The 25,081-nt window shown below is 42.3% G+C and overlaps 2 protein-coding genes across 2 annotated transcripts in view; one reads left to right on the top strand and one right to left on the bottom strand.

Moving 5' to 3' along the window:
• Positions 1-747: 747 nt before the first annotated feature.
• On the bottom strand, positions 748-8,926 carry clec19a (C-type lectin domain containing 19A). Its single transcript, XM_080775871.1, has 6 exons — positions 8,837-8,926; positions 8,514-8,614; positions 7,211-7,388; positions 4,836-4,929; positions 4,520-4,652; positions 748-3,073 (listed from the first exon to the last, which is right to left on the bottom strand). The coding sequence occupies exons 2-6, from the start codon at positions 8,602-8,604 to the stop codon at positions 2,997-2,999; spliced, it is 573 nt and encodes a 190-aa protein (XP_080631997.1). The 5' UTR covers positions 8,605-8,614; positions 8,837-8,926; the 3' UTR covers positions 748-2,996.
• A 9,147-nt stretch (positions 8,927-18,073) lies between these two features.
• smg1 (SMG1 nonsense mediated mRNA decay associated PI3K related kinase) overlaps positions 18,074-25,081 on the top strand; it is a 70,092-nt gene continuing 63,084 nt past the window's right edge. The window contains exons 1-2 of the mRNA XM_080776890.1: positions 18,074-18,390; positions 22,754-22,905. Of these exons, the coding sequence (XP_080633016.1) occupies positions 18,293-18,390; positions 22,754-22,905 (250 nt within the window). The 5' untranslated portion in view covers positions 18,074-18,292. The remainder of the gene's footprint in view (positions 18,391-22,753; positions 22,906-25,081) is intronic.

Genomic DNA, 25,081 nt, shown 5'->3' with positions numbered 1-25,081 from the left:
TCTCGCTGATTCCTTGAAGTAACCCAAAGGACCCTTAGGGGTTCATTTTGGTTACATGTGTGCACTCGGAGTTAAACAGATAGGTAACAGGTTTTACAGTGAGTCATCTGTCACCATAATAAACACTACATACTTCATTGATCAGGGTCTATACTTATACTGTAGATACTAGGCCCCCCTCCTTTATCCCTCTTAACCTAATATCTTTACCGAAAATCTGCAAGCTCACAACGTGGGATCTGTTATTTCCACAGAATCTTCACCCCAGAATAGGGACACTAATAGGGTTCATGTGGTTAATTGGTCAGTTTGTTCTGTGTGTTTTTTTTTTTTTACGAGATAATCTCAGAGGTCAGGATGCCAGGTTGAGCCCAAATTTAATTTGGTTTGTTCCCCCCAGCCCCCAGTGACCCAGTGACACCTTCTGGGTCACTGAGCGCTCAGTGTGGACTCATAACCTCAAAGTGCCAGATTAGCTCTTTTTCAAACTATGTTTCTACATGCTTCCCTAAATCAGTGGTTCTTAATTTACCAAACCAGTTTGGTATGCTTTAGGCATACCAAAGGGGGGGGGGTAACCACTTGAACCCTAGCATCCCTATTGAGGTGAACATTAGTTGAAAATGGCAGATCTACAAGCTCACTATATGACTCGTGCAGCGTGGATTCTTATGGAACAAAAACTTTGCATATAGAATGGAATTCAAGGTGTGTGTGTTCAGTTGAAATAAGAAAAAGTTGCAGAGGTGTAAACGAATGTAACAACTTTGGAGTTTGATTTATTAAGAGAGTTTAATCAAATAGTTTAATAAAACTGCTCAGCGATCTTTTTTTTACAGTATTCAGGCATGATATCAGTCTCTTATGTTAATGTAAAACCTTTCTCTGTGAGATTTGTAGATTCTTTCTTTTACATCCTTACATAATTTCTATCCATAATACATTCTTCACTCCAACTATGTTTGCATTGTTACCAGTAAAATCCTCACTGTTCATTTATCCATTTGTACACTCACCCACTCAATTAATACTCAGGATTTTAGTTCATAGTCTGTATCTAATCTAACTAAATTAATGCAAATACACACATTGACAGCAGGAGAGAGATATAAAAAAATACTGAGCCTTGGTATAAAACTATCAGGTTTTTAAGCCACTCCTGTAGTTCAATAATAATCTCTTAATTGGAGAATACAGTACTGCAATAAAAAAGTAAATGCGTAATAAATGACAATGAGGAAACACGATAGAAATAGGTTTGTTACATTTTTCCCAAGCTGAAGAAGGTTCCATAGTGAGATGCTTCAGATGTGCATTGAACCCAAATCACAAGCAGCTACTGTACATTCTTTGTGTCCTATAAACTTTGAGGCCCTTAATCTGTCATATAAACTTTGAGTTCAGATGCAATATACATCAGTCAGAATATAATACAGAAATCATGTAGGAATGCCCTCTTGTTATACCCACACAGTGCACAGAACTCATGCATTGTGCCTTCAGTGACATCTGACTGAAACATTTACCTATTTCCTGATCAAGGTTCAAACATTTCAATCCCTGATCTGATCGGATAAGATTTTGAAATCCTATATTTTGTGATCCAGGATCAGACAATCCAGCCAAATGTTGTCCCGGTATTTCATTATGGATAGGATTTCCTGATTTGATCGGATATCGGAGTAATCCCAATTCAGATTTTTGGTTTTTGAACTACCCAAAATCCAAATGCGATCCTAATTTTGAATTTGTGTGCCAGAGCATTTATTGTGTGGTAATTAGGTTGCTTGCCCAAGTGATCAGTTGTAACTCTTTTGGTTAAGTATAAGCTACATGAAGACATTTCATGAAGGCATTGGTAAAGGATTCTTTCTATCTTTGGCCTTTGATACATCAAGGTCGTTTGTCCACAGGTGATGATTGCACGGTAGGCCTATTTAGTTTACACTATCACTAATAATAAAGACTATATGCTATCACAAATATAAGTGCCTCCCAAAAGTCACCATTTGGGCCATTCTTAGACAGAGATGTAATACAAAATTACTAAAAAAACAAAACGTTATATAAACAAAGTTATATTTAATTTCTGCAAGTTTGGGCTGAAATCAGATGTTGGCTTCGCATATTAATGTCCACACACACGAGTCCAGCTCTGGTCCTCTAGCCCAATCCCAGCCCCCACCATCTGACCAGTGACCACTGACCACACATACCGTCAACAGGCAAACGTCCACCACATTTCTATCCAGTTATAACTTGCTTACACTTCAAATCTCACACCCATAATTTATATTTACTGTATATTAAAACATAAATGACTTTAAAACACAATATCAACATGATAATATCAGCGACGACTACATCCAAAGATGATACATGACTCATGAGTTAGAACAACCGTAAGCATAACCATAACCCGCAAACATTTGCACCAGATCTGATCAGCTATTCTCGGCAAAGAGATTGTGTGCAGGGACAAGAGAAGGGGACCCCCCGGTCAACAAAAGGGTTTACGTGATTAAGCCTGATTTATACTTTGTCGCAGTGTTAATTTTGAGAGCAAATTCTGATTTAGACAATAACACAATATTTAGTTTTAGTCTGTAGTCATCTGAAAAGTCTAGTCTTAGTATACAAAATGTCCAATCTTGGTTTTTTTAATCTCTTAGTCTTAGTCAACAAAATTAACACTGCACTGTCTTATGGCAGTGTCACCTTAATGGACATTTTAATACAATTTGATGTGTTCAGTGTTGTTAGCCTGAAGAGTTCTTTTTAGCAGCCGATACTGTTAACATAATATAAATGCATCTTAATTTGCTGCTAGAGAATATTGAGGTAAGTATGGGGGGGGGCATTAATCATCACAGCTTGTTTGTGGTTGTCTGAGGGAGAGGGGAAGAGATTGGGTAATATACGAGAACTGTCACATCCTGCTGGGCTAATTTGTGTGTGCTGTTTGTGTGTGTGTGCGCATGCATTAGGAGAGAAGGCTAGTTATCCAGTGTAGGGATCTTGCACACGAAGGGGAAGGCTCTCTCACAACTGTTGTCATTCCAGGATCTCAGTGCTGCAAAAGAACAGAATACAGACGCACGCAACGTTTACGGTATGAACACGAACAATATCCACAGTGCCAGAATGGGATAAATATTGATTTTCTTTTTGTTCATTTTTTTCTGTTAAATTAACACTGGGTGATTTCACAGCGTGTGCATGATGTCTTTGTGCGTCTTTCAGAGCCAACTACACACACACACACGCACACACACACACACACACACACACACACACACACACACACACACACACACACACACAGACATGCACATCACCATGTAGGAAGGTAATTGTTTCCATGTCAAGCGCACCAAAGAAAGGGCCTGTGGGCTGTGGTGGGAGTTTAGGATGCCAGGGATGACCAAATAATACAATCGTCAACAGGTGTGTGTGTGTGTGTGTGTGTGTGTGTGTGTGTGTGTGTGTGTGTGTGTGTGTGTGTGTGTGTGTGTGTGTGTGTGTGTGTGTGTGTGTGTGTGTGTGTGTGTGTGTGTGTGTGTGTGTGTGTGTGTGTGTGTGTGTGTGTGTGTGTGTGTGTGTGTGTGTAAAAAGTAATCAAATGGTTTTATTGTTAAGTGAAAGTCAATACTGCTACACTCTATGTCGTTACAAGTAAAAGTCTGCACTTAAAGCTCCAAAAGTAGAAAGTAGTAGGCCTACTTAAAGGACAACTTTAGTTTTTTTCAACCAAGGTTCATGTTTTAGGTTGTTATTAGAGAAAGTAAAAGATGAGTGTTAATTTTTCTTCATTTGCTGCTTTCTTTCGTTTTAGGGATTTTAGCGGTTTTTGACAGGGGGGCGGGGGCATTCGAGCATGGGGCTAAATATGTATTTTTTTTTACATTTTTATTATTTACCTTAGTAATACTAAACTCCAAGAAATTACATCTGACCACAAAAGATCACAAGATCTACTGGATGTGTCAAACTGACATATTGAGCCTATAACACACAGTGTGGCTTCCCCCCAGTAGGCTACCTTCACATTCAGTAGATCCTGTGATCTTCTGTGGCCAGATGTAATTTCCTGGGGTATATTAGGACTATAGTAAATAATAAAATAATAAATCGCCATAATATTTTGTAAAGAAATTCATATTTAGCCTCATTCTCGAATGCCCCCGCCCCCCTGTCAAAAACCGCTAAAATCCCTAAAACGAAAGAAAGCAGCAAATGAAAAAAAAAATTAACACTCCTCAACCTAAAACATGAACCATGGTTGAAAGAAAACTAAAGTTGTCCTTTAAGCAGAAGGTCCCATTCACAAGTTTTCAGTATTTTGAAAACAGCAGTTCTACAAGCTCACAATTTGCACCACTGTGTGTGTGTGTGTGTGTGTGTGTGTGTGTGTGTGTGTGTGTGTGTGTGTGTGTGTGTGTGTGTGTGTGTGTGTGTGTGTGTGTGTGTGTGTGTGTGTGTGTGTGTGTGTGTGTCTGCGTGCATGTGTGTGTCTCACCGCTGTTCTGTCTGAACCAGATCTCCACACAGTCCTCATCCTGGGGGATGCGGTGGATTCCGTCGTCAGGCTGGTTGCCGTCCCAGTAACTGTACTCATAGTGACTGCCGTCCGTCCACTCCAGACTGCCCTCCTGTGGACAGAGGAGGACACGTACCGTATGCCCCTCAGTCTATCAGCAGGGGAGCTGCTTGGAATTCTGAGAGCCCATGACAACGCGCTAATCCCCTCACTCAACCCCCCTCTCCTCTTGTTACTATACCTCTAGTCTAGATGTTATGCGTTGCGTGTGTGCGTGCGTGTGTGCGTGCGTTACCTGTCTGCGATCGTGCAAGCCTATCCAGATGTCAGTGGGGATGCCAGGTATACGGCTGTTGACCAGGTCGTACACAAACACGTTCTCCTCCCAGCTGAGCGACACACAAACACAAACACACATTTATTTGACTTGAGTTGTCACTTCAGATCTATGATGGAATGAATGAACACAAGTGGTTCAGTTTCAGTCTCAAACCTTTGGATTTCAAGGATGCCATAACTCGTGGAGTGTACTAATGGAACCAAATGGCCTTTTGTTTTGTACACACTCAGTCAAAAGGCACGTTTTCACAAAAGTGCAGCTGTGCAGCCATTATAGTGGAAATCTTGAAGTAAAACTATGCCTAAACCTAACCTTATTCCTAAACATAACCTCAGTAAAACTATGCCTAAACCTAACCTTATTCCTAAACATAACCTCAGTAAAACTATGCCTAAACCTAACCTTATTCCTAAACATGACCTCAGTAAAACTATGCCTAAAACCAACCAAGAATACAAGAACTGCTGGGGTCGAGCGGACCGGTTACGCTTGTACACACTGATTCGCAAATTGATTAATACACTGATGATTTTACTGTGTACTATCCTATTCATAATACAGTACATACTACTACTGTATGTTTTCACGCAGTGCATTTTAAATGTAATATCCTTGACCGGAGCTTTGATGTTAGACAGTCAGGCCTGTAATTATATTTGGAAGTATTACTGCACTAAAAATAGTGCTTGTGATCTGTTACAGTGACAGAAAGAAAATTAAATAAATGCAGTCATGTGGTCCGCAGACAATCTTTAATGTAGCCTACTATTTAATAGATGCCTGACAAATTATCTCAACATTATTTATGGTAAAGCAAGCAGTGCATCGGATTTCTCAAAAAGTTAATTCATTTTGAGATAGTATTTAGACATTATTTTCAAACAATGTAGTAGCAGTAGATCTCAATAAGGCAAACATTGTACTTTTACTCCATTACAATTATTTGACAACTTTAGTTACTGGTTACTTTGTAGATTTGGATTATTATTATTACAAAACATATTAACCACTCCAGCCCTACGGTACATACTTTGCAGATCTACCAGCTTACTGTACAACGCATCGTGTATGGACAAGTTGTGACCTTATAGATCTGCAATTTTCAAAAGATGTTCAAACATTTTGAAACCTTGAAATGGGACATATTCTGTACAATGAAAATGATTTCATTTTACACTCTCAAGAGTTAAAGATCTATAAAGCTCTAACCACACCAAAGGGTCAAGAGACGGTTTTAGCGTTGTCCCTGCGGTGTGATATGTCTTGTTGCACGTTGACCCACGTTGACCCTAATGATTCAACGCATGGAATTCAATGGCCCAAACCACACCAAAGGGTCGAGACGGTTTTAGCGTTAACTCCTTGCAACCGTTTGGACCCAAGGAGTTGCATGGTGACCCTTTGGTGTGGTTAGGGCTTAAGGGTCCATTTGGTTACCAACATCATTTAGCTGGGGACCACCTGGAAAACCCTCAAGGACCACTGCAGTGGTCCCCGGACCACTGGTTGAAAACCACTGTTTTAGGGTTATATTTGAAAAAGACCCTTCTCAACCATGACTGCTGATTTGTCAGATGCAGGTCTATATTTACAGCTCCTTTAGGCCCTGATGATACCAGCTGACCTGCTTCACCCTCTAACTAGGCCTGCAGAAACCAGGTGTGCTTCTGGGCTGGCGCTGTCTCTGCTGCCCGAGGGCCATCACGTTGGTAAGTGTTCCTTTGAAGTGTACTGCTGCACCGTAAACTGTTACCTCAACTCCAACTTACAAATGGATAAATAATGAACACTGTCGGAGAGTTTTATCTGTGTTCCCAAGAACTGCAGTGTGTGTGTGTGTGTGTGTGTGTGTGTGTGTGTGTGTGTGTGTGTGTGTGTGTGTGTGTGTGTGTGTGTGTGTGTGTGTGTTTGTATGTGTGTGCATTCAGGCGGTAACCGGAACGCTTGCCCCAATTTTTCCCGCAGACCACGTGCACATCACCCAGTGGTTCTTGTATTTTTGTATTTGTTTTACTAAGGTTAAGGGTATAGGAATAATGCCAGGGTTAGGCATAGTTTTTCTGAGATTATGTTTAGCAATAAGGTTAGGTTTAGGCATATAGTTTTACTGAGGTTACGTTTAGGAATAAGGTTAGGTTTACGCATAGTTTTACTGAGGTTACGTTTAGGAATAAGGTTAGGTTTACGCATAGTTTTACTGAGGTTACGTTTATTTTTGGTGACGACCGTTTTAGTTACCGGATTAGACTCTGGGAACTCTGGCGAACATGTTTTGTGGGAGAGCGTTCTTGTATTCATTCAGGCATTCGATTCATGCGTATTGTCCCAACCTGTGTATGGAGGCGAGCTTGGCTGACTTGAAGCCATTGGAGAACTCTGAGCAGTACAGGTCCGCTTCAGCCCAGGTCCTGTTGAGGGGGAAGAAGCGGTAGCAGTTCCCCTCCAGCTCGGTCCAGAACAGTGGACACAGCGCCGGGGGAGGCGAGTCTGGCAGCTGCAGAGGGAGGGCTGAGGAGGAACACCACAAAGTGTATTATGAAGCATTGTTGTTGTTGATGTACATACAGTCAGATTATGTTTTCGTTGTTCCGTCGTGTTGATTTCTGAGAGTGGTTTCTTGGTTCACAGAGGCTGATGATGTTAAATGGTTACTGATAGACAAATTAAATGTTTAGACTTTGTCGAGGATATCCAAGTATGTGGAGAGAGAGGAAGAGAGAGGATTGTGGAGAAGACAGTATAGAAGAGCGAAAGGTTTAAGTGTGTCATCATCTCTATTACAGTATCCTGACAGTAAAATCGGGATTATTCATTTCGCTGCAGATTTAACACACTCACGTCATGTGCATTGTGTCTTCTTAGGTGGTGTTCCCTTACAACCTACAGTAGACATCTTGCAAACTTTTTCAGACGCAGAACAGACATGATATATTGCTGAAATACTCCAGTGTCTCAAAACTAAGGCAATATGGTTTAATGATTCTTCTAACGCATGCCATATTGTCCATATCAAAGCGGCAAGAGCGTTTCGGAGGCAGCGGTGGCTTTAATACGGAACCATCCCCGGTAGCTTTCAAATGCACTCCAGATGACTACTTACAGTATACTATATGTTCACCTGGACGTGGAAGCCTTCAAACGCTGCCAGCCGCATTCCAAATGACTGACCAGCTGGACCAAAAATAGATTCCTGCACAGTCAGTCGGCAGGGATACAAGTGCACACACACAGGACGTGCCTTTGATAACAATTTGATGAACTGATGTAATTGAGGTACCGGATAATAGTATTTAATGTCCTCTGGAATTCAATACCCAAGAAATGTGGAACTTTGAGGGTCACAAACGTGAACTGAGACCATCATCTAAGCACGTCTAAGTAGTCATATACACCCTTATAAGCAGGAAAAACGTCATGTTCAGTCCCTATACTCCTCAGTGTTAATATGGAACCAAATGGACCCCCAAGGCTCTGTAACTCAGAGAGTTACAGCAAGCAACTCCTGCACTCTCCACAGCCTGGCAGGCAGCCCCAGAACGACTCTGGATTCTCTGAGCTCATCTCGATCTCTCCCCCCGTGAGCTGAGCTGAAGCTGGTTCTCCCCACATGGCGTCGGACGGAGCGCTACTCACCGTGGGTGATCTGGATGTTGGTGGAGGGTCGACTTCTGACTGGAAGAACCCAGAGGACCATAAGGGACGAGCACAGCTCCCACAAGAGCATCTTCAACTGTCTGAGGAACCAAAGACACGTTGTGACACCGACACACGCAGATCCATGGTGTGGGCGTGTGTGTGTGTGAGGGAATGTGTGTGATGGAAAGAGCGTGTGTGTGTGTGTGTGTGTGTGTGTGTGTGTGTGTGTGTGTGTGCGAGAGAGAGAGAGAGAGAGAGAGAGAGAGAGAGAGAGAGAGAGAGAGAGCAACAGGACACAAAGAGATCGAGTTGAGAGTTACCGCTGTTTTTTCCAGAGCCTTCCCAGTCAATCACACTGGCTCTGAACTCTGCAAATAACTCAAAGATAAAGAGAGAGAGTGACTGGACCCAAGGAGTTGCATGGTGACAAGGGGAAAAAATGACAAAGGAAATTAAACCTACTCCCATCGTTACTTGCATTTCCATAACCAAAGCAGGCGTCTATTAATATAACACATAATCCCAAAACATAATGCCAGCGAGCACAAACATATAAAGGGAGTAAATCCATGCTCCGCCAACAACAATCATTCACCAGCTGTCTAGAAACATTATGTTAATTATAAGCAATGCTTCTTACATCACTCTCTGGTTTGTTCAGCCCGTTTGGCCCATTCTGAGAGAAAGAGTTGTCTTGGGGCATAAGCTAATAATGTAAACGTATTACGTAGTATTTAGGTCATCATGGAAGTTGGCCATGAAAATATGCAATGATATAATTTTGTCAGGATCGCGACCATATAATACCTCATACATTATTCCTGAATTTCCTGTACTAAAGCTGTCTGAATATTTAGCTGTCAAAATCAGTCTCCCACTTTCCGGGTCGAATGTTCCATAGTGACTCCCGCTTGGCCGGGGGTTCTAAAGAACACATGTGGTTGTATTCAAGGGTGGGAGACCGGGCAGGGAGGGTGATCTCTGTCACCGCATTTTAGGGACCCAACAGGACAGGTTGGTCGCAGGGAGCAGAACTGGATAGGACGTTCCTCCCCATGCAGTGAAAATGTCCTCTCAGAAGCAGCTGTGGCGGAGAATGGAGATGTGGTCTACACCCTCTGGGGTGGGACTATGGGGGAATTGGGAATTGGCACGAGTTAACGACTATAAGGAGATAATAAATGGAAAAGGAGAAAGAGATACTGTGCCATATATGAACTCCTGTTCATATATTTGCCTAACTATTTTATTTATCGAGCACTAAAGTTATGAACAGCGTGAAAAACAGCAAACATGGGGCCCAAGCTGTAGGAGCTTGTAGATTGACTATTTTCATATTTTTGTTTCGCAATAGGGGGCCATTTGGGAGCCCTTGGGTTTGGGAACCCCTTGACCTAAGAGTTGGGCCAGATGGAGGCTTCGTTGTTTTTCTAACCAAAGACAAGGATAAATAGGAGAAAGAACGGGTTATTGGGTTTTCGCTTGACAACAGAAGACTTCGTCCAGACAAAGTGAACCTGATAGGAAGCAGGCTCTAGTCTCGACTCGACTGTGGGACTGACTGACTGACCCTGGACAGATGACCTCCACTCCAGGGTCAGGGCTTAGCAGCCACTGACAGAGAGTTACTGACCTTGTAATCCTCCTTCATCCTTCCTGCCAGCGGGAGGCCACTTCTCCTAAACCACTGAGACCACTCCAACTGTCTCACAAATGAAGTCAAGATGATCTTAATGAGATAACTTACGTCTGAGTCACACAATGTTGCACTGGCCATGATTAAGTCAGGACTCCATGATAGATAACACAATTTGATTCTCTAATTAATCTTTTGTTTTTCTTTTTTTCTTCTTTTTTTCTTTAATCCTATAGTGTCAGAACATCACATGACTGTCTTCTGGGTCCTGACCAAATAGTTGACAATAATTGGCCTAAACCGCATGTAAAGCCTAAGCCTTAAAGGTCACTCATCTCAATTCAAGATGATTTGAAAGCTTTTAGCTCCTGACATGTCCCTCCAGTCTGCCGGGAATCCAAATCCATATACAGCCCTTAAAACTTGATGATCTTGACCTAAAATGAATAAATTATTGACACAAAACCCAACAGGAAACCTCAAGTTTATGACAACTGTACCGCACAGCGCTGACTTACTGTAAATCCCCACAACCCATTCATTTACAGTAAGTTTTCACAATTAAACATGAAACTTAAGCAGCGTTCCCTATGTCCAATGGAGAATTTAGGTGTTCCTTAACCACATGAAGCATAGCATCCATATTCAGGGCTTGTCAGGCGAACATTTGGCAAAATACTTATAGGTGAACATTCTGCGAAAATAGCTTATCTGCAAGCACATGTGTCACAACAACGCATCACAAAGTGTCATGCTGTGGGCTTGTAACTCTGCTATTTGGTGTAGAGGGAAAACTAACATTATATATACAGTAACTGGACAAATTATAGGCACCTTTGGGGCCCCCTATCTATGAAGTATGTAGGGTTTAAGACAAGACTGTTAAGTAGGATTTGTAAATACTTTTACTACTGGATTATTGCATTTTAATCCTTTGTTCTTCTACTGTAACAATACATTTCAGTGGCAAATATTGTACTTTTTACTACTTTACTTATACTTTTCAGATTTAGACAAGAATTCCAGGCCGCTATGCAACCTTCAAATCCAGTCCTATATTGCGCCGATCAGAGCATTGGTAACGGTATGACAATTTTAAATGTTAGACAATGCTGTAACACTGCTGTTGTGGCCTAGCCTCAGGTAGCCTATAGTAGTGGTCCACATGTGTGCAATTGTTATATTATTTTAGTATGACTATTGTCACGGCAGATTACTGAACAGCATTTGTGCTGTGTTTGTGAATGATTGGAGCAACGTTGTGCCTGCTGTGGCACCCAGGGGGCCCTGATGTAGCCCCTGGTGTGACTATTGTCATGGCAGACCCCATAACATTGTTTGTGGCCAGTTTGATGCTAATTGGGGCAACGATGCACTTTCAGCAGCCAGGGCCACTGTCATACCTGTCATACATGTGTGACCCTGAGAGTGGGGCACAAATGTAGTCTGATTATCAGACGGAAGCTTCAAGAAGCTGTCCACTATCGTGGTCTATAGTCTGGAGCCAGGGAAGTGGAAAATTAGGTACTCTAATTATTATTTATTATGTGGGTAATTCTTTGAGTAAATGTGACACTTTAAAATGTGTACATGAATTGTAGTGTCTCAGACAGAAACTCCATTCAGCCCTGTTGTGGCAAACTAACCAACAAGGACGTCATGAAAACACAGCTTGTGTGTGTGTGTGTGTGTGTGTGTGTGTGTGTGTGTGTGTGTGTGTGTGTGTGTGTGTGTGTGTGTGTGTGTGTGTGTGTGTGTGTGTGTGTGTGTGTGTGTGTGTGTGTGTGTGTGTGTGTGTGTGACACAATGTCTCTTGCCACTGCAGTAAATCCTTCCGGGGAAATTCCTCCGACCTCGCTTCTCCACCCCATAGTCGGGACTCTTCAGGGATGGAGGACACGCAGGCGATGGTTTCTAGCGTTTCACAACAACATGGCCTCACAGTCCCAACCAGCAGCTCCTCCGTACAGTGGAGCAGCAGAGAACTGGGACAAACTGTTGAAAACGGAGGGTTTTCCCTCCTTTTTGTGACAACTGTATAGATGTGAGTCAACCAATTTATATTGAAGGCACAAAGAGTATGTACAATATACTGTATGATCATGTAGGCCTAAATGTACACGTTTTGTCAAAAAAAACACCAATCAACATCATGCCCAGAATAGGGACGATAGCTGTGGTTAACGAAAGATTCATTTGTACTCTGTTGAATAGCCAGGTTGTTTATTTTCACACATAGACGCCTGCTTTGGTAAGCAAGTAATGATGGGAGTAGGTTACATTTTTTCCCCTTGTCACCATGCAACTCCTTGGGTCCAGTCACTCTCTCTCTTTATCTTTGAGTTATTTGCAGAGTTCAGAGCCAGTGTGATTGACTGGGAAGGCTCTGGAAAAAACAGCGGTAACACTTTCATTTCAGTTGAAAAACGATAAAAGACAATTTAATCTGAGCTTAAAAAGGTATTAATCATGATTAATCAACATTCAAACTATGTCCAAAATAGACATGTTTTTCCTCTATATTGTTGTGGGAATGGAAAGATAAATGACAGCATGTGTTTTTGCCCTATCCAGATATGGCTAGATAGGACTTCTCTTTCCATCTCGTTTGGATCTATCAGCCGTCAACCAGAGCGATGACTATGTGGGATTATGGGATATATGGGGCGGGTCATCTAAGCATGCATTGATTGCGTTAAACATTTTAATCTAATTAAGCTCACAAATTAATTAACCCAGTTAACTCAGTTATTTTGACAGCCCTAAACTTCACCAGCATACCTCATACTTGTAGGACTGCTAACGTGGAGCTGTGTGGGGTGATTATACAACTCACGCTCTCAGCCAAAGAGACTCGCCCCGGCGACTCCAGCTGTGGACGGAGATGGGATGTCACCACTTATAGCTTGATGTTCCTGTGGTCATGTGTCCAGTAAACTGCTTGGACAGTGGAGGACCTGATGGAGCTGCTCCCATGCATGCCCCACTCCCACTGTGGGTAAGGCTTAATTGTAAATGTGGAAGTGATTAGTGCTGTGGAGGAGAAGCAATAAACGGTATATGAGACAATAGAAGATGCAATTACGTTTTTCATCAAATCCAGCAGTCCACAAAAGGAAGACAAGTAACCATAAAATGACATGTGACGTGCACATTTGTCGTATTAATTCACATGTCAGCTCCTCTCCTCTCCAGTCCTCTCATTTCCGTTCCTCTCCTTTCCAGTCCTCTCCTCCCCACCCCTCCCCTCCTCTCAGTCCTCTCCTCTCCTCTCCTCTCCTCTCCTCTCCTCTCCTCTCCTCTCCTCTCCTCTCCTCTCCTCTCCCCATCTCTCCAGTCCTGTCCTCTCCTCTCCTCTCCCACTGACCTTAGTTGATCTACCTCTTCCAATAACCACGGAGGAACGTCTAGAAATATCCAAAGCTTTGACCCATCACCCCCTCACCTTTCATCCTCTGCCAGCCTGGGGCATTCTACCCGCTTTCCTCGACCCCATCCATCTTTGTGAATTCACCCCAATTCTTTATCTCCAAGCTCTCTCTCTCTCTCTCTCAGCCAGAGGGGCCACATTCTTGTCTCTATGTCCAGCTGATTGGGTCAAAGCTCGGGGAAGACGACATCCATCCTAACCCAAGAAGTGATACGGTTGTAAGGAAACACGGTGATATATTTCAGGAGACAGGGCAGGAAACCTAATTGGAATGATTTTGTGTTCGGTGTTGCAAATTCCAGTCTAGCTGACAGAATTATGTTGCAATATGGAAATTAATATAAATTAGCATAACTTTAGCTTTATTTGCACTCTAAACATGCTTCAGTATGTAACTTATGAAAACATCTCTGAAACATATTCAACCATTTTCTCAAGACTTAAAAACAACACATCGCATATGTTGTCTCTTGCCAGGCAACTTTGGAAAAAACGTCTGGTGTGCCAGTCCAGATCCAACCTTGACAACACTCCATACCTATCAATTATATTGCCTGCCCTGTAGAGATTTTCCCTCTTTGTCTCCACCAGGCTGAAGGCATGGGGAGAGAGTATGTTTTGCACTCCGTCCATCTGTGTGTGTGTGTGTGTGTGTGTGTGTGTGTGTGTGTGTGTGTGTGTGTGTGTGTGTGTGTGTGAGAGCGTGTGTGTGTGTTTGTATGTGTGCATTCAGGCGGTAACCGGAACGCTTGCCCTGATTTTCCGTGGACCAGCTAATCTCCGGCAACATTAACCCGATCGATGCCAAACTTTGCACACACACTCCCTCGATACCAACGATGAACCTCTGCCCCAAATTTTCCAGAGCGGCCTGTTATAGCGCCACCAGGAGGACGACTGCAAATCGTTACACAGTATGTGTTCAAGACGGATCTGTCCCGGATCTGTTTAACTTGTGTATACCCTTGTTTACCATTTACACAAGTGCATATTGTGTTTACTGTTTAAGGTTTGAAGGCCAGTGAAAGGGGTTTTGTGTTACTCATATAATCCTAGTATTTATGCCTACATTATTTTCCCACTTAACAAAAAAAGACAATACGAAAAAAGAAAAGCGAGAAAAACAAAAACAAGGCTGCATTATTCATATTACAAGATACTTTCATTGAAATCCTCATACATTATCGCTAGGCTGAAAGAAGAGATCCCACTTTTCCCACTTTTTATAGAACTTATCCTCTTGTATAGTAAGAAGTATGAATGTTAGTTTTTCCATAACATACAGTTCCTCAGTAATGTCCATCCAATGTTCTTTCGTTGGTGGGTCCTGTTGGTACCAGCGTTGTGTGATACTTGTTTTTATGCCTACATTTTAAATGTAGGCTGACAGGTGACCCTCACGCCACTCTTACTTCCTCCAAACACGGCCAAATGAGTTTGTGCATGTAGACACATCCGGACGCACTGCAGTGAATTCGAACCCCTAGACTCTGTGATGATGGGTGGTATTTTACCTCTGTGCCACCCGAGTGCTCACTCACTCTCTCATACTCTCTCCAATTCTCCTCTCATAATCTGCTCAGCCAAGATATCTAACCCCTCAGCCAAATTGTGTCAGCTCTTGTGGGATTCTCCAGCAAATACATCATAGGGTGGGGCCCTCGTCCTCCTTGCATCCCCAGTGTTCTCAAAAACACGTACGTGGCCTCTAAATATAACCATCGTACGTAGGTCAGTAGCAAGCATTGATTTTAAGTCGTATCCAAGGATCATGGTTCAAATGACATGAGACAGTTCACTGCATGACTCTGCCTCTGTGAGGATCGATCAACAGCCTCCAGTTCAACAGCTCATTAAAGGACCACTGGCCACGTGAATATGTGGACCGCTGACTTCTGTCAGTGCAAGAAAGAGACTGGGTTTCAGGGCTGGACTTAATAAAATGTCTATAAAAGCAGCGTGGTGTGTACCCTGTTGAAACACTGTCTAAGTGTCTAAAGCTGAAGTCTAAAACTGAAGTTTTCAACGTGTTTCACACTGAGGTCTGGTGTTTTTGTCATGACTTGAGCCAGTATATTAAACCCATTACTCTTCAGTGGATGTTGTTCTGTGTTAGTTAGTGATCTTGCTGTGAATGTGACACGTATACACCCAAGAGAATATAGTCAATCTACAAGTTGCACCATGATGAGCTTGGAGCTTGTATGCCCAATATGGAGGTTTTTCCAAAGGGCCATTTGTAGCACAATGCTAATTATTGTCAGAATCCGAATCAATTTTATTGTCACTTCATATTGTAACGGTGTCTCTGTTGTAGGGCTATAGATTATTTCAGATGGTGTCTGCGGGCTGTAAATATCACTTGACTGAACTTAAACACTCATCTACAAATCATAATTGTCATCAGGTTTTCAGCTTGTGATTATTACAAAACATGAATCAATGGTTGGTTTGCAACATCGCTGATTGAGTGTTTTGTTTTGGGGTTTATACAAATGCCTATAGGCAGAAGAGTTCAAGTCAATAACGCAATCAATCAATCAATCAATCAATCAATCAATCAATCAATCAATCAATCAATCAATGTCATATAGTTCAGGGGTAGACATGATAAATGTCACTGTCACCTCTACAGAAGAACAACCATTTAAGCATAATATGATTTGAAAGCTTCAGTACTTCATTTGGCTCAATATTTTATGAAGTTACCCAGAAACCATGGTCCACCTGTTTTTACTCTGAGATCGCCATTCTCCCTCTGTGGACAAGCCAAGCCAAACTGGAACTCTCAAGGTAAACGGTGTTTTACTTTTAACCCATCATCAATGTAAAAAGTCGAAAATCTGCACGACTGACACTATGCTGACTGTGACTCTGCCAGTCTGCCATTGAGTCAGTGATATCAATTATTCAATAGCTGCATTGTGGAATATTTATATAGGATAAACGGTCCATAATTCATTTTAGCCAAGTGTATCGGTCTGTACACCAAGTACACCCTCTTTTTTGTAGCAGCAAGTGAATCATTGACTCAGTCAATAGTTTCACCTTCCTGACCTTCAATGGATGAGACGCAAACGCAGGCACGCACGCACACACGCATGCACGCACTCACTCACTCACACACAAAATGATAGAAGGGTCATAGAGAAAGAAACATTTCTCATTTCTCACAAGTTAAGGGTAAAACAAGCTTATAACTCCATGCTGCCATCTTGTGAGATAGTTGGACAGCACAGGAAATAAATTCTGTATTGACCATTGGGAGTGCCGTTGCCCATTTAACAGTCATTTTCCATGTCACAACTAATAAGCGTGCCACCTGCGAAGTTCTCTAAAATGAAGTACTAGCTTTTATTTATTTTTTGGTGACTCCTTATCCTATCTATCTATAAATGCACCACATCTCTGTGTGTAGTGTACACGTAATCCACGTAACTTGAGAACCGTTCGCCCCACCGACATCAAATTCGACACACGTTCCACACCACCACAGGGAGTGCAGTGCCGGTCCAGAACCGCCACAAAATGCCTCTGCCCAGACTCTGGACACGCAGGGCCCCTGCCCAGGCTCTGGACAGGGCCCAAATTAGCCAATTTGGTCCATGGAGCTGGCCTGTTCTGACATCACAATGGTGTTCTGACTTTTACATAGACTCCATATTTGGGCATGCCTGACAAATAACTCTATATGGGCATAAAAGGGACACAGACATATAATAACTGGGTGGGGCATGCATTTACAACTTGCATCGTGCCAAGTAGGCCCAAAAGGTACTGCTCTAGTACATATTAAATTGGCTCAAGGGAGGACTTGTCGGCGGATCTCTGACGTCACTCTGACTAAGACTGGTCCCTGACACAATAGTTGGTTGACTGAAGCGAAAGTAGGCCTATGGAATTGTTTGTGGTGTACATTTGTTTGTGTGTCTGCATAACATATTTGTTATCTATCTTTAAAACATTGATCATCTAAGAATTCACCCAGACTGTATTTGTTTGCATTGTTTCATTGCACCTGTTTATTTTGTGTGCATGTCTCCGTTTGAAGCAGTTCATAATGTTTGAACTGCTTCACAATAAAGATATAGGAAACAAAAGCTTGCATGTCTAAATTAATCTCATGCAGCAGGCAGGCATGAAGCAACCTGAGCCATGCAGTGCAGCTCATCTCTTGTCGCCCTCTCACTCCCACTCACGATGCTGTCGCCTGGCAACCGCATCCCCGCCACCAGTCAAAGTCATGTGAGGAGGAAAAATACTTGCCTCTCCTGACCCGAGCACACCACCCAGGGAAGTCAGATAAGCAATAGCACAGATGAAAATAATATGATTAATTGATTAATCAGTACCACGCTTTATTGTTTTTAAACGAAGAGCCAAACCTGTAGAGATGCAAGATCATCGACTTGACGGTTTATAATAGCCCGACAGATGGCGCTGTCATAAAAACTGTGGGAAGATTTCACGAGATGAGAAGAAGGAGGAGGAGCGGGGTGCAAGAGAAAAGAAAGAGGGCCGACCCCATCCCTGTACAACACAACATTAGCCACACAGCTAGCACCACAAGCTAACCCATTAATGGACGCGAAATAGACGCGCTTGTGGGGGTAATAATAATAATAACAGAGCTTCAGGAGTACTTTAAAGGAAGGACAGACCTCCCCCCCGTTGTAGAAGACGGGTCATGCTGTCCTCCTCGCAAAGGTAATGAGCCGTAAAGCCCTCGGGTCTCGGCTCAGCGGCGCCCACCACCACCACCAACAGCACCACAAACTGCAGCGGACCTGGAATGATTGGCAGCCCAGGTTGGTACCGCCAGACCACGGGTCACTCTGCTGGCAAACACACCGCCCGGGGATGATGATGATGATGATGGGGGTCCATTCCTCACCCCCTGGGGGCCCCGCAGAATGAACAACAACCTGTTTATTCTGGGGGTCCTCACTATAGTCTGTCTGGCACACATGTTGGATGTTAGAAAAAACACCCTATCATTCTATTTGAGGTTGTTTTTTAGACCCTCATGGTTCCTTGACGGGGGTTCCAGTCCAAATGGTCCCTATAGCTGTGTTTTAACACAGTGTGACTGTAACCATTTGGTTCCATTTGTTACTCTTTTGAGTCTTTGAAATTAAAAGGTTTGAGAACCACTGGACTGGTTTATTTCCCCATTCTCTCTCTCGTCCCCCCTGGTGTGTGTTGTGTTCCCTCGTGTTTCATTACTACCTGGTAGTAATAATGAGTTCAGATATAGTTCATTTATTATATCACACATGGTTATCTATCTTTAATATCAACTTATGTCGACATTAAGAGGCGTTCACCTCACTCAGACAGACATGCACTTCCACACAGAGGAGACTATAACATTGACGCTAGCATGGTGTGATGTTATGAAGCTAAATGCCTGCCTGTTACGCCACACTACTGTGCTGTAACAGTGCTTCTGTCTGACACGTTTGCTAACGTGTTGGGTAGGGGGTAGCAGGCTAGGCTAACGGTAGCTAACTATTAGCTGTATGTGTGTGTGTCACTGGGATAGATAAACGCACGAGGCTCTTGTTTGACGTGGCGGGACGGTGGCCGTTTAACCGCAGACACACGGCCGTGTTTTGCCATGCTATTTGGCTAGCTATTAGCTTTAGAACTAATAGTCTTGTCTTGTTGACTCTTGTTAGCTTTAGCTTTCCAGCTATTAGCATGGGCTACGAAACGAAAATGCCAACCAAGGGTTCGTCAGTGACGTGACGGCGTGGTCTGGCGGAAGTGCGGTTCGACGTAAAAAACAACAACAACACGCTCGAGTAAAAACGACGCGTTTTCGTCTTGAAAGCGGTGAGCCGCGCCCCCTTATTAGGTGAAATTATTACGTAATTTTTGTCAAGAGCGTAGCAGTTGCACCACCAATTTGTGCACAAAACTTAACCATTCTTTATGGCGTCACGGTCCTCTCCTTTGCATGTTTATTCTAGGCCATGTGAGAGAGAGACACCACCCTGCTCAACAAGCAACAGACCCCAAACAGCCCATTCTCATGCTTATGCTCAGCATAAATATTGGGGGATAACAGTGCATTTAGCCTTAAATGCTGATTTCTAAGCTGTCTAAAGATTATTCAATCTAAACATCCACCAAGGCCCCTTTTTAGTGGATTTAATAGGGGGGGGGGTGTATTGATTGATTGATTGATTGATTGATTGAAATATTTATTAACAGTTTGCAGAATTACAGTACATTTCAAGCACAAACTCAATACAAAGACAGTTAACTGTGGGTGGACGACCCAATTAAGCATTACACTTGTTTACAACAGGGTCCACATTGTTCAATTCATCAAAACATTTAGAGACATACAAATAGACACTTCTATGTAGCTAAAGAACAGAACAGGAATTCATCATATGATTGAGCGCTGTTTGTGTTTTAATAAGTCCAAGTTGAAGATGCCTGTGAGAATACTTTCTTCCACTCAGGAAGATAGAACCCACACATTGACATTGCCTCTTGCTCTGCAGCAGCCTCAAGTTTTATTAAACATTGACATTTCATTTTGTGGTCGCAGGCAGTCAGGGAGATTCACTCCCTTCCCACAGCGGAGTCAGATTGTCTTACACATCATCTACACTGCCAGCGATGTGAACGATGAAATCTCATTACAATACATGTTTTTCAAGACTGAGACTGCGAGCACCCCACCCCTCCTATATACGCTCGCAGAGTCTGTATTTGAGAGAGGTTTTGTGGCTAGGTTAGGCTGAGGTTAGGGTTAGCAACCTACATGGCTGGTTAAGACTGAGGTTAGGGTTAGCAACCTACATGGCTGGTTAAGACTGAGGTTAGGGTTAGCAACCTACATGGCTGGTTAAGACTGAGGTTAGGGTTAGCAACCTACATGGCTGGTTAAGACTGAGGTTAGGGTTAACGACTGAGGCGTGGCCGGTTAAAACTGAGGTTATGTTTAGCGACCTGTGTGGCCGGTTAAGACTGAGGTTAGGGTTAGTGACCTACGTGGCTGGTTAAGACTGAGGTTAGGGTTAGTGACCTGTGTGGCCGGTTAAGATTGAGGTTAGGTATAGCGACCTACGTGGCCGGTTCAGACTGAGGTTAGGGTTAGCGACCTATGTGGCTGGTTAAGACTGAGGCGTGGCCCATTAAGACTGAGGTTAGTGTTTGGGATAGTGTTAGTAATCAGTCTGACTATTATGGGAGGTCGGAACAATGACGTGTTACCGAACCACTAAGATCTGAGGTGGCTCTAAATTGTGGTGGTTCTAAATTCTACAAACTTCTTCTAAATCCTAACTTTTCTGAAGAACTTAAGTTAAGTGGCGCTCAAACCTTTTCACGTGGAGGACCCCCAAACGGACCCCCCAGAAGCAAAGATCTTTGTTAAAAACGTTCGCTTTAAAAGGATGTGTACCGGTATTCAAAGTTTTGCACAAATGTTCATGATTTTTCAAAAATGGCAAATCTACAGCTTGTGTATATCTGCTATTTAACATGCTATTTAAGAATGTCTTAACATGTAAGACATTCTTCATGAAAGTCCAGAGGGAACGAATATTTCGAATTAATAATTAGTTTACCGCTGTGAATTTGCTCACATCATAGCTGTTATGAGTAGATTGTCAAGTCTGACCTCTAGTAAAGCACATTGCCTGGCATAATGATAAAGTATGTTAGAATAAAGGAAGGGGTGAGGTAGCTAAATGCCAAATAGACACAATGCAGTTGTCATGAGAAATCGCTTTGATCTTGAGGTGAAGCTTTTATGTCCTGATGACAGTACCTTCCTCCTCACAAAGCGTCAATTGACTGGGTGGTTCGATGGGTATGATAATAATAATATTAAATGAATGAATAAATCAGGTCTTATGGTATACAAAAGAACCATTAAACCCATAATCTTTACCTTCCATCATTCACTCCATTGTTGTAATAGTATTACATCAAAATTACACTGTCCTTAGTGTCCTCCACAGGGTTTAAACCACTTAAAAGTTAAAACCCCTGGCATCCCTATTTAAAAAAGAATTCTCCATGTCCTAAGCTTGTAGAGACGCTATTTTACTATCGTACAACTATGTGCATATAAAGCTTGATGGTAAATGTTCATATTCGAGCCAGTGTAAGAAATTACATTAACATTCTGCTCGAAGCTAATTCACATTTTGCGCACTTTTTCTATGCACAATTATTCTTTGTGTTTTGCCTGTTTCCTACTACACATACACCGTAGCATACTTCTGGCTTTACGTTTACAAATGTCATTTCATTGTCATGTCATTTACGATTTGTAGTGCATTGGTAACTGAAACGGATCTAAATGCATGATCTCAAAAGTACATGTATAAGTTTTGGATGATGATTTTTTGAATTGCTTCAAGTTCATTGTTATTTCAGATAATAATACTTATATAAATAGATATTTATATTTGGATTTCTCCACTTCTAGAAGGCACGTATCATATTGCTTCCCTTGCCTTGCTGCCTTGCCAGGGGCAGTTTAACTAATATTTGAGCCAGGATATCCTATTCACACACACTCTCCTTTATTTCAAGTCTGTTATGATTTTAATAACTGTACTTTTGTGTGATGATGATTACATTAAAACATTTAATTTCATAACATTACTGTGACGTATATTAAAATAACAGCAAAAACAACGAAGTGGCTGCATGCGTAGCTAAAGTGCCAGTATTGAGGATGCAGAGAAATAATGAAAAGCCAATGTTTCGGACAAGGCGAGCGTCCTTCAAGGTCTTATTTTTAAGTTCTCTTTGCCATTGGTCGACACCTCAAAATAACTGGTGTGTGCGCGACTGTGTGCGTGGCTAGGCTTGTCACAAGCTGTGACTTATTGTAAGCTTGTAGATCAACTATTTCCGCTATTTTGTAAAAACAAAATTGGAAAGATTATTAAATGCGTCTAATTTGTATATTTTAGTTATTTGTCATGTCTGCCCCGTGCAATTTGTGATTACGAAGCCTAAAAGGCCAACAGAAATACAAATTGTAACGTTCCAATGTTCAATGCAAAAAACACAATCATCAAATTAAAATTGTAATCGTGATTCGTGACGGCCCTATGCGTGGCACTGACTTCTGTGAGCTCCCAATAGAATGATGGTGACACAAACAAATGTCCCATGCATGCTGTTCCCCAGAGTTGACAGTGTGTCAGCCAGCGAGGACTGTGTGAAAGACCTCAGCCCAGAAGCAGCGATTTACGCCGTGGTGCCCTCCTCGGACCACCCTGACACTCCGCCGCCGCTGCACAGCGATGCCTACGCAGCCACAGACACGCTCCATGACGGAGGTGAGAGAGAGCTGCTGCTGCTTTTACTCCCATTGACCCCCACTCGCTTCGAATGCTCTCAACCCATCAGTACTAGTTACTCATCAAGAGTCGACCATGCTATTCTCCATATGCAGACCGCGGCCATCCTACCATATAAGTTAATGGAAAGGTGCTACCTACAGTAGGTGCAACTTCCAATGGCAGCCCATTCATCCAAACAGAAAAGTATTTTCTGATTGTATTAAACCACGTCAAACTCACCAACATTGCAGCTGTACGGACAGCTTGAATTATCCTCTTTCTATCCACAAAGTGTTTGTTTCATAAAAATGCACTGTATACATGTTATGAGCTACTTTGTATCCTTGCAGGTGATTCTTTTTCTAAGTGCTGGAGTTTAAAAAGTGCTCGTTGGATATCACTCAACTGTCCTGTGTACCACCTGTTTTGAATTAGCACATAATGCAAGAGGCAACAGGACATTGCTTTTCTGAAAACGAGTGCTTCCAAACTCTGATGGAAACATGGCCGCGGTCTGCGAATGGTCAATGGAGCAAGTAGGCTCTACTGGAGCCTACTGGCTTCATTAAATGGGTTTGATATGCTATACAGCGGAGTATAAATCAGGCATTACAGCGCCCGCCATCACGTCAAATAATGTTTTGTTGACTAAATAAGCTGTAGATTTTAGACTAAAACTTTTCAGATGACTAAAACTAAACTTATTCAAGAGACCATGATGACTAAAACTAAATCAAACAAACACTGCTTCACATCGGAGTTCATTGGGGCGACCTGTATTGCACGGGTAGGCGGACATCGAGCGGAAGTGCGGAAGGCACGCTGGCCACTGCCACTCAAAGTGACTCATGGTCAATCACGTGTATTTTCACGTATTTTCCAGGACTTGTCAATTCAATTCAAATGACCTTTATTGGTATGAGAAAACAGACGTTTACATTGCCTCTGATTGGCCTACCGAACGTCCTTCTGTGACGCTTACCTTCCCTTGAGATACAGACACCCCAGAGCCGAAGGAGCCGTCTACCTGTCTGTCTATGATGTTAACCACTTAACCACTCCTCTCTTGCCACCAAATATCTTTGCTGAAAATTCTAAAAGCTCCCAACGTGGCACACAAGCTAGATCAGAATAGTGATGCTAGTGTTCATATAAAGTTACTCTATGAAGCTTTTAGTATAATAGAAATGGAAAAACCAAATTTGTGATAAACTACTACAGTAGTAGGCAACAACCTTCACAGATTGTCAGCCCGGCTGTTGATAACCGTCAGTGTAGCTAAGATGAATCTTACGTCTGTGTTGCAACCAAACGGCCTTAGTTTCAAACTAAGTCCGTTCACTCGTTTCAACATTTTTGTTTGGTGTGGACTTTACACGCTAACTTAAAGGGGCATTCCACTCATTTTCAACATATTACTATGTCATTAATATACCTTAGAGCTGTGAAACCACATCTTGATGATGTCATCAAGATGTGTTTCACCATGTTAATGATTTTTTCATAATTACAGTTCTAGGAAACACAGAATGGGGGGGACTTTATTATTTCCACACAACCGCTCTAAGGTATATTAACCCATTTTGACCTGAGATTAGATTCTAAAAATGTCTTCTACATCCTTACAGTTTTCTGAAAAAGCTATGTTTCTATGTCAGTCGTTCTTCGATTTTTCAAAAATAGCAGAACTACAAGCTTGTAGCATGCCAAGCTTGTAAAGCTCGTAAAGCTGCATATTAAAATATAAACTCTAAGCTTATTTTGCAGTGCAGTGGTTGTAGTTATCAGGCCCTGAAGACGCTGACCTTTCTAAATAAATGACCTACCACATAATTGCATACACCTGACCTGTTGACCCATGTATAAATGTAATCCCTTGAATAAAACCAGCTGTGCACAGCAGAAATCCTGTGTAAATGTAGCCCGTACCTGTCATCTCACAATTTGTTTCCCACAATGAAATGATTAACCGGCTGACATTTAATAAAATGCGTGCTCTGTCTGCCCATAGAACTCTCCGCTGCAAAGCAAATCAATGTATGACGAAATAAATCTTGTTAAAACGTATGGAGCTCTGCTGTTTACCATCCCATGTTACAAAATGTAAACTTTTGTTACCAACCGTTAAGAAATCCTAGACAATGCGCAGCAGGATTAGTTTTAATCGCAGTAA

This window comes from Protomyctophum bolini (assembly GCF_963924005.1).
Source record: "Protomyctophum bolini genome assembly, chromosome: 11".
NCBI classification, from domain to species: Eukaryota; Metazoa; Chordata; class Actinopteri; order Myctophiformes; family Myctophidae; genus Protomyctophum; species Protomyctophum bolini.
The sequence above is the reverse complement of the archived record's forward strand: the minus strand, read 5'-3'. Positions and strand labels throughout refer to the sequence as shown.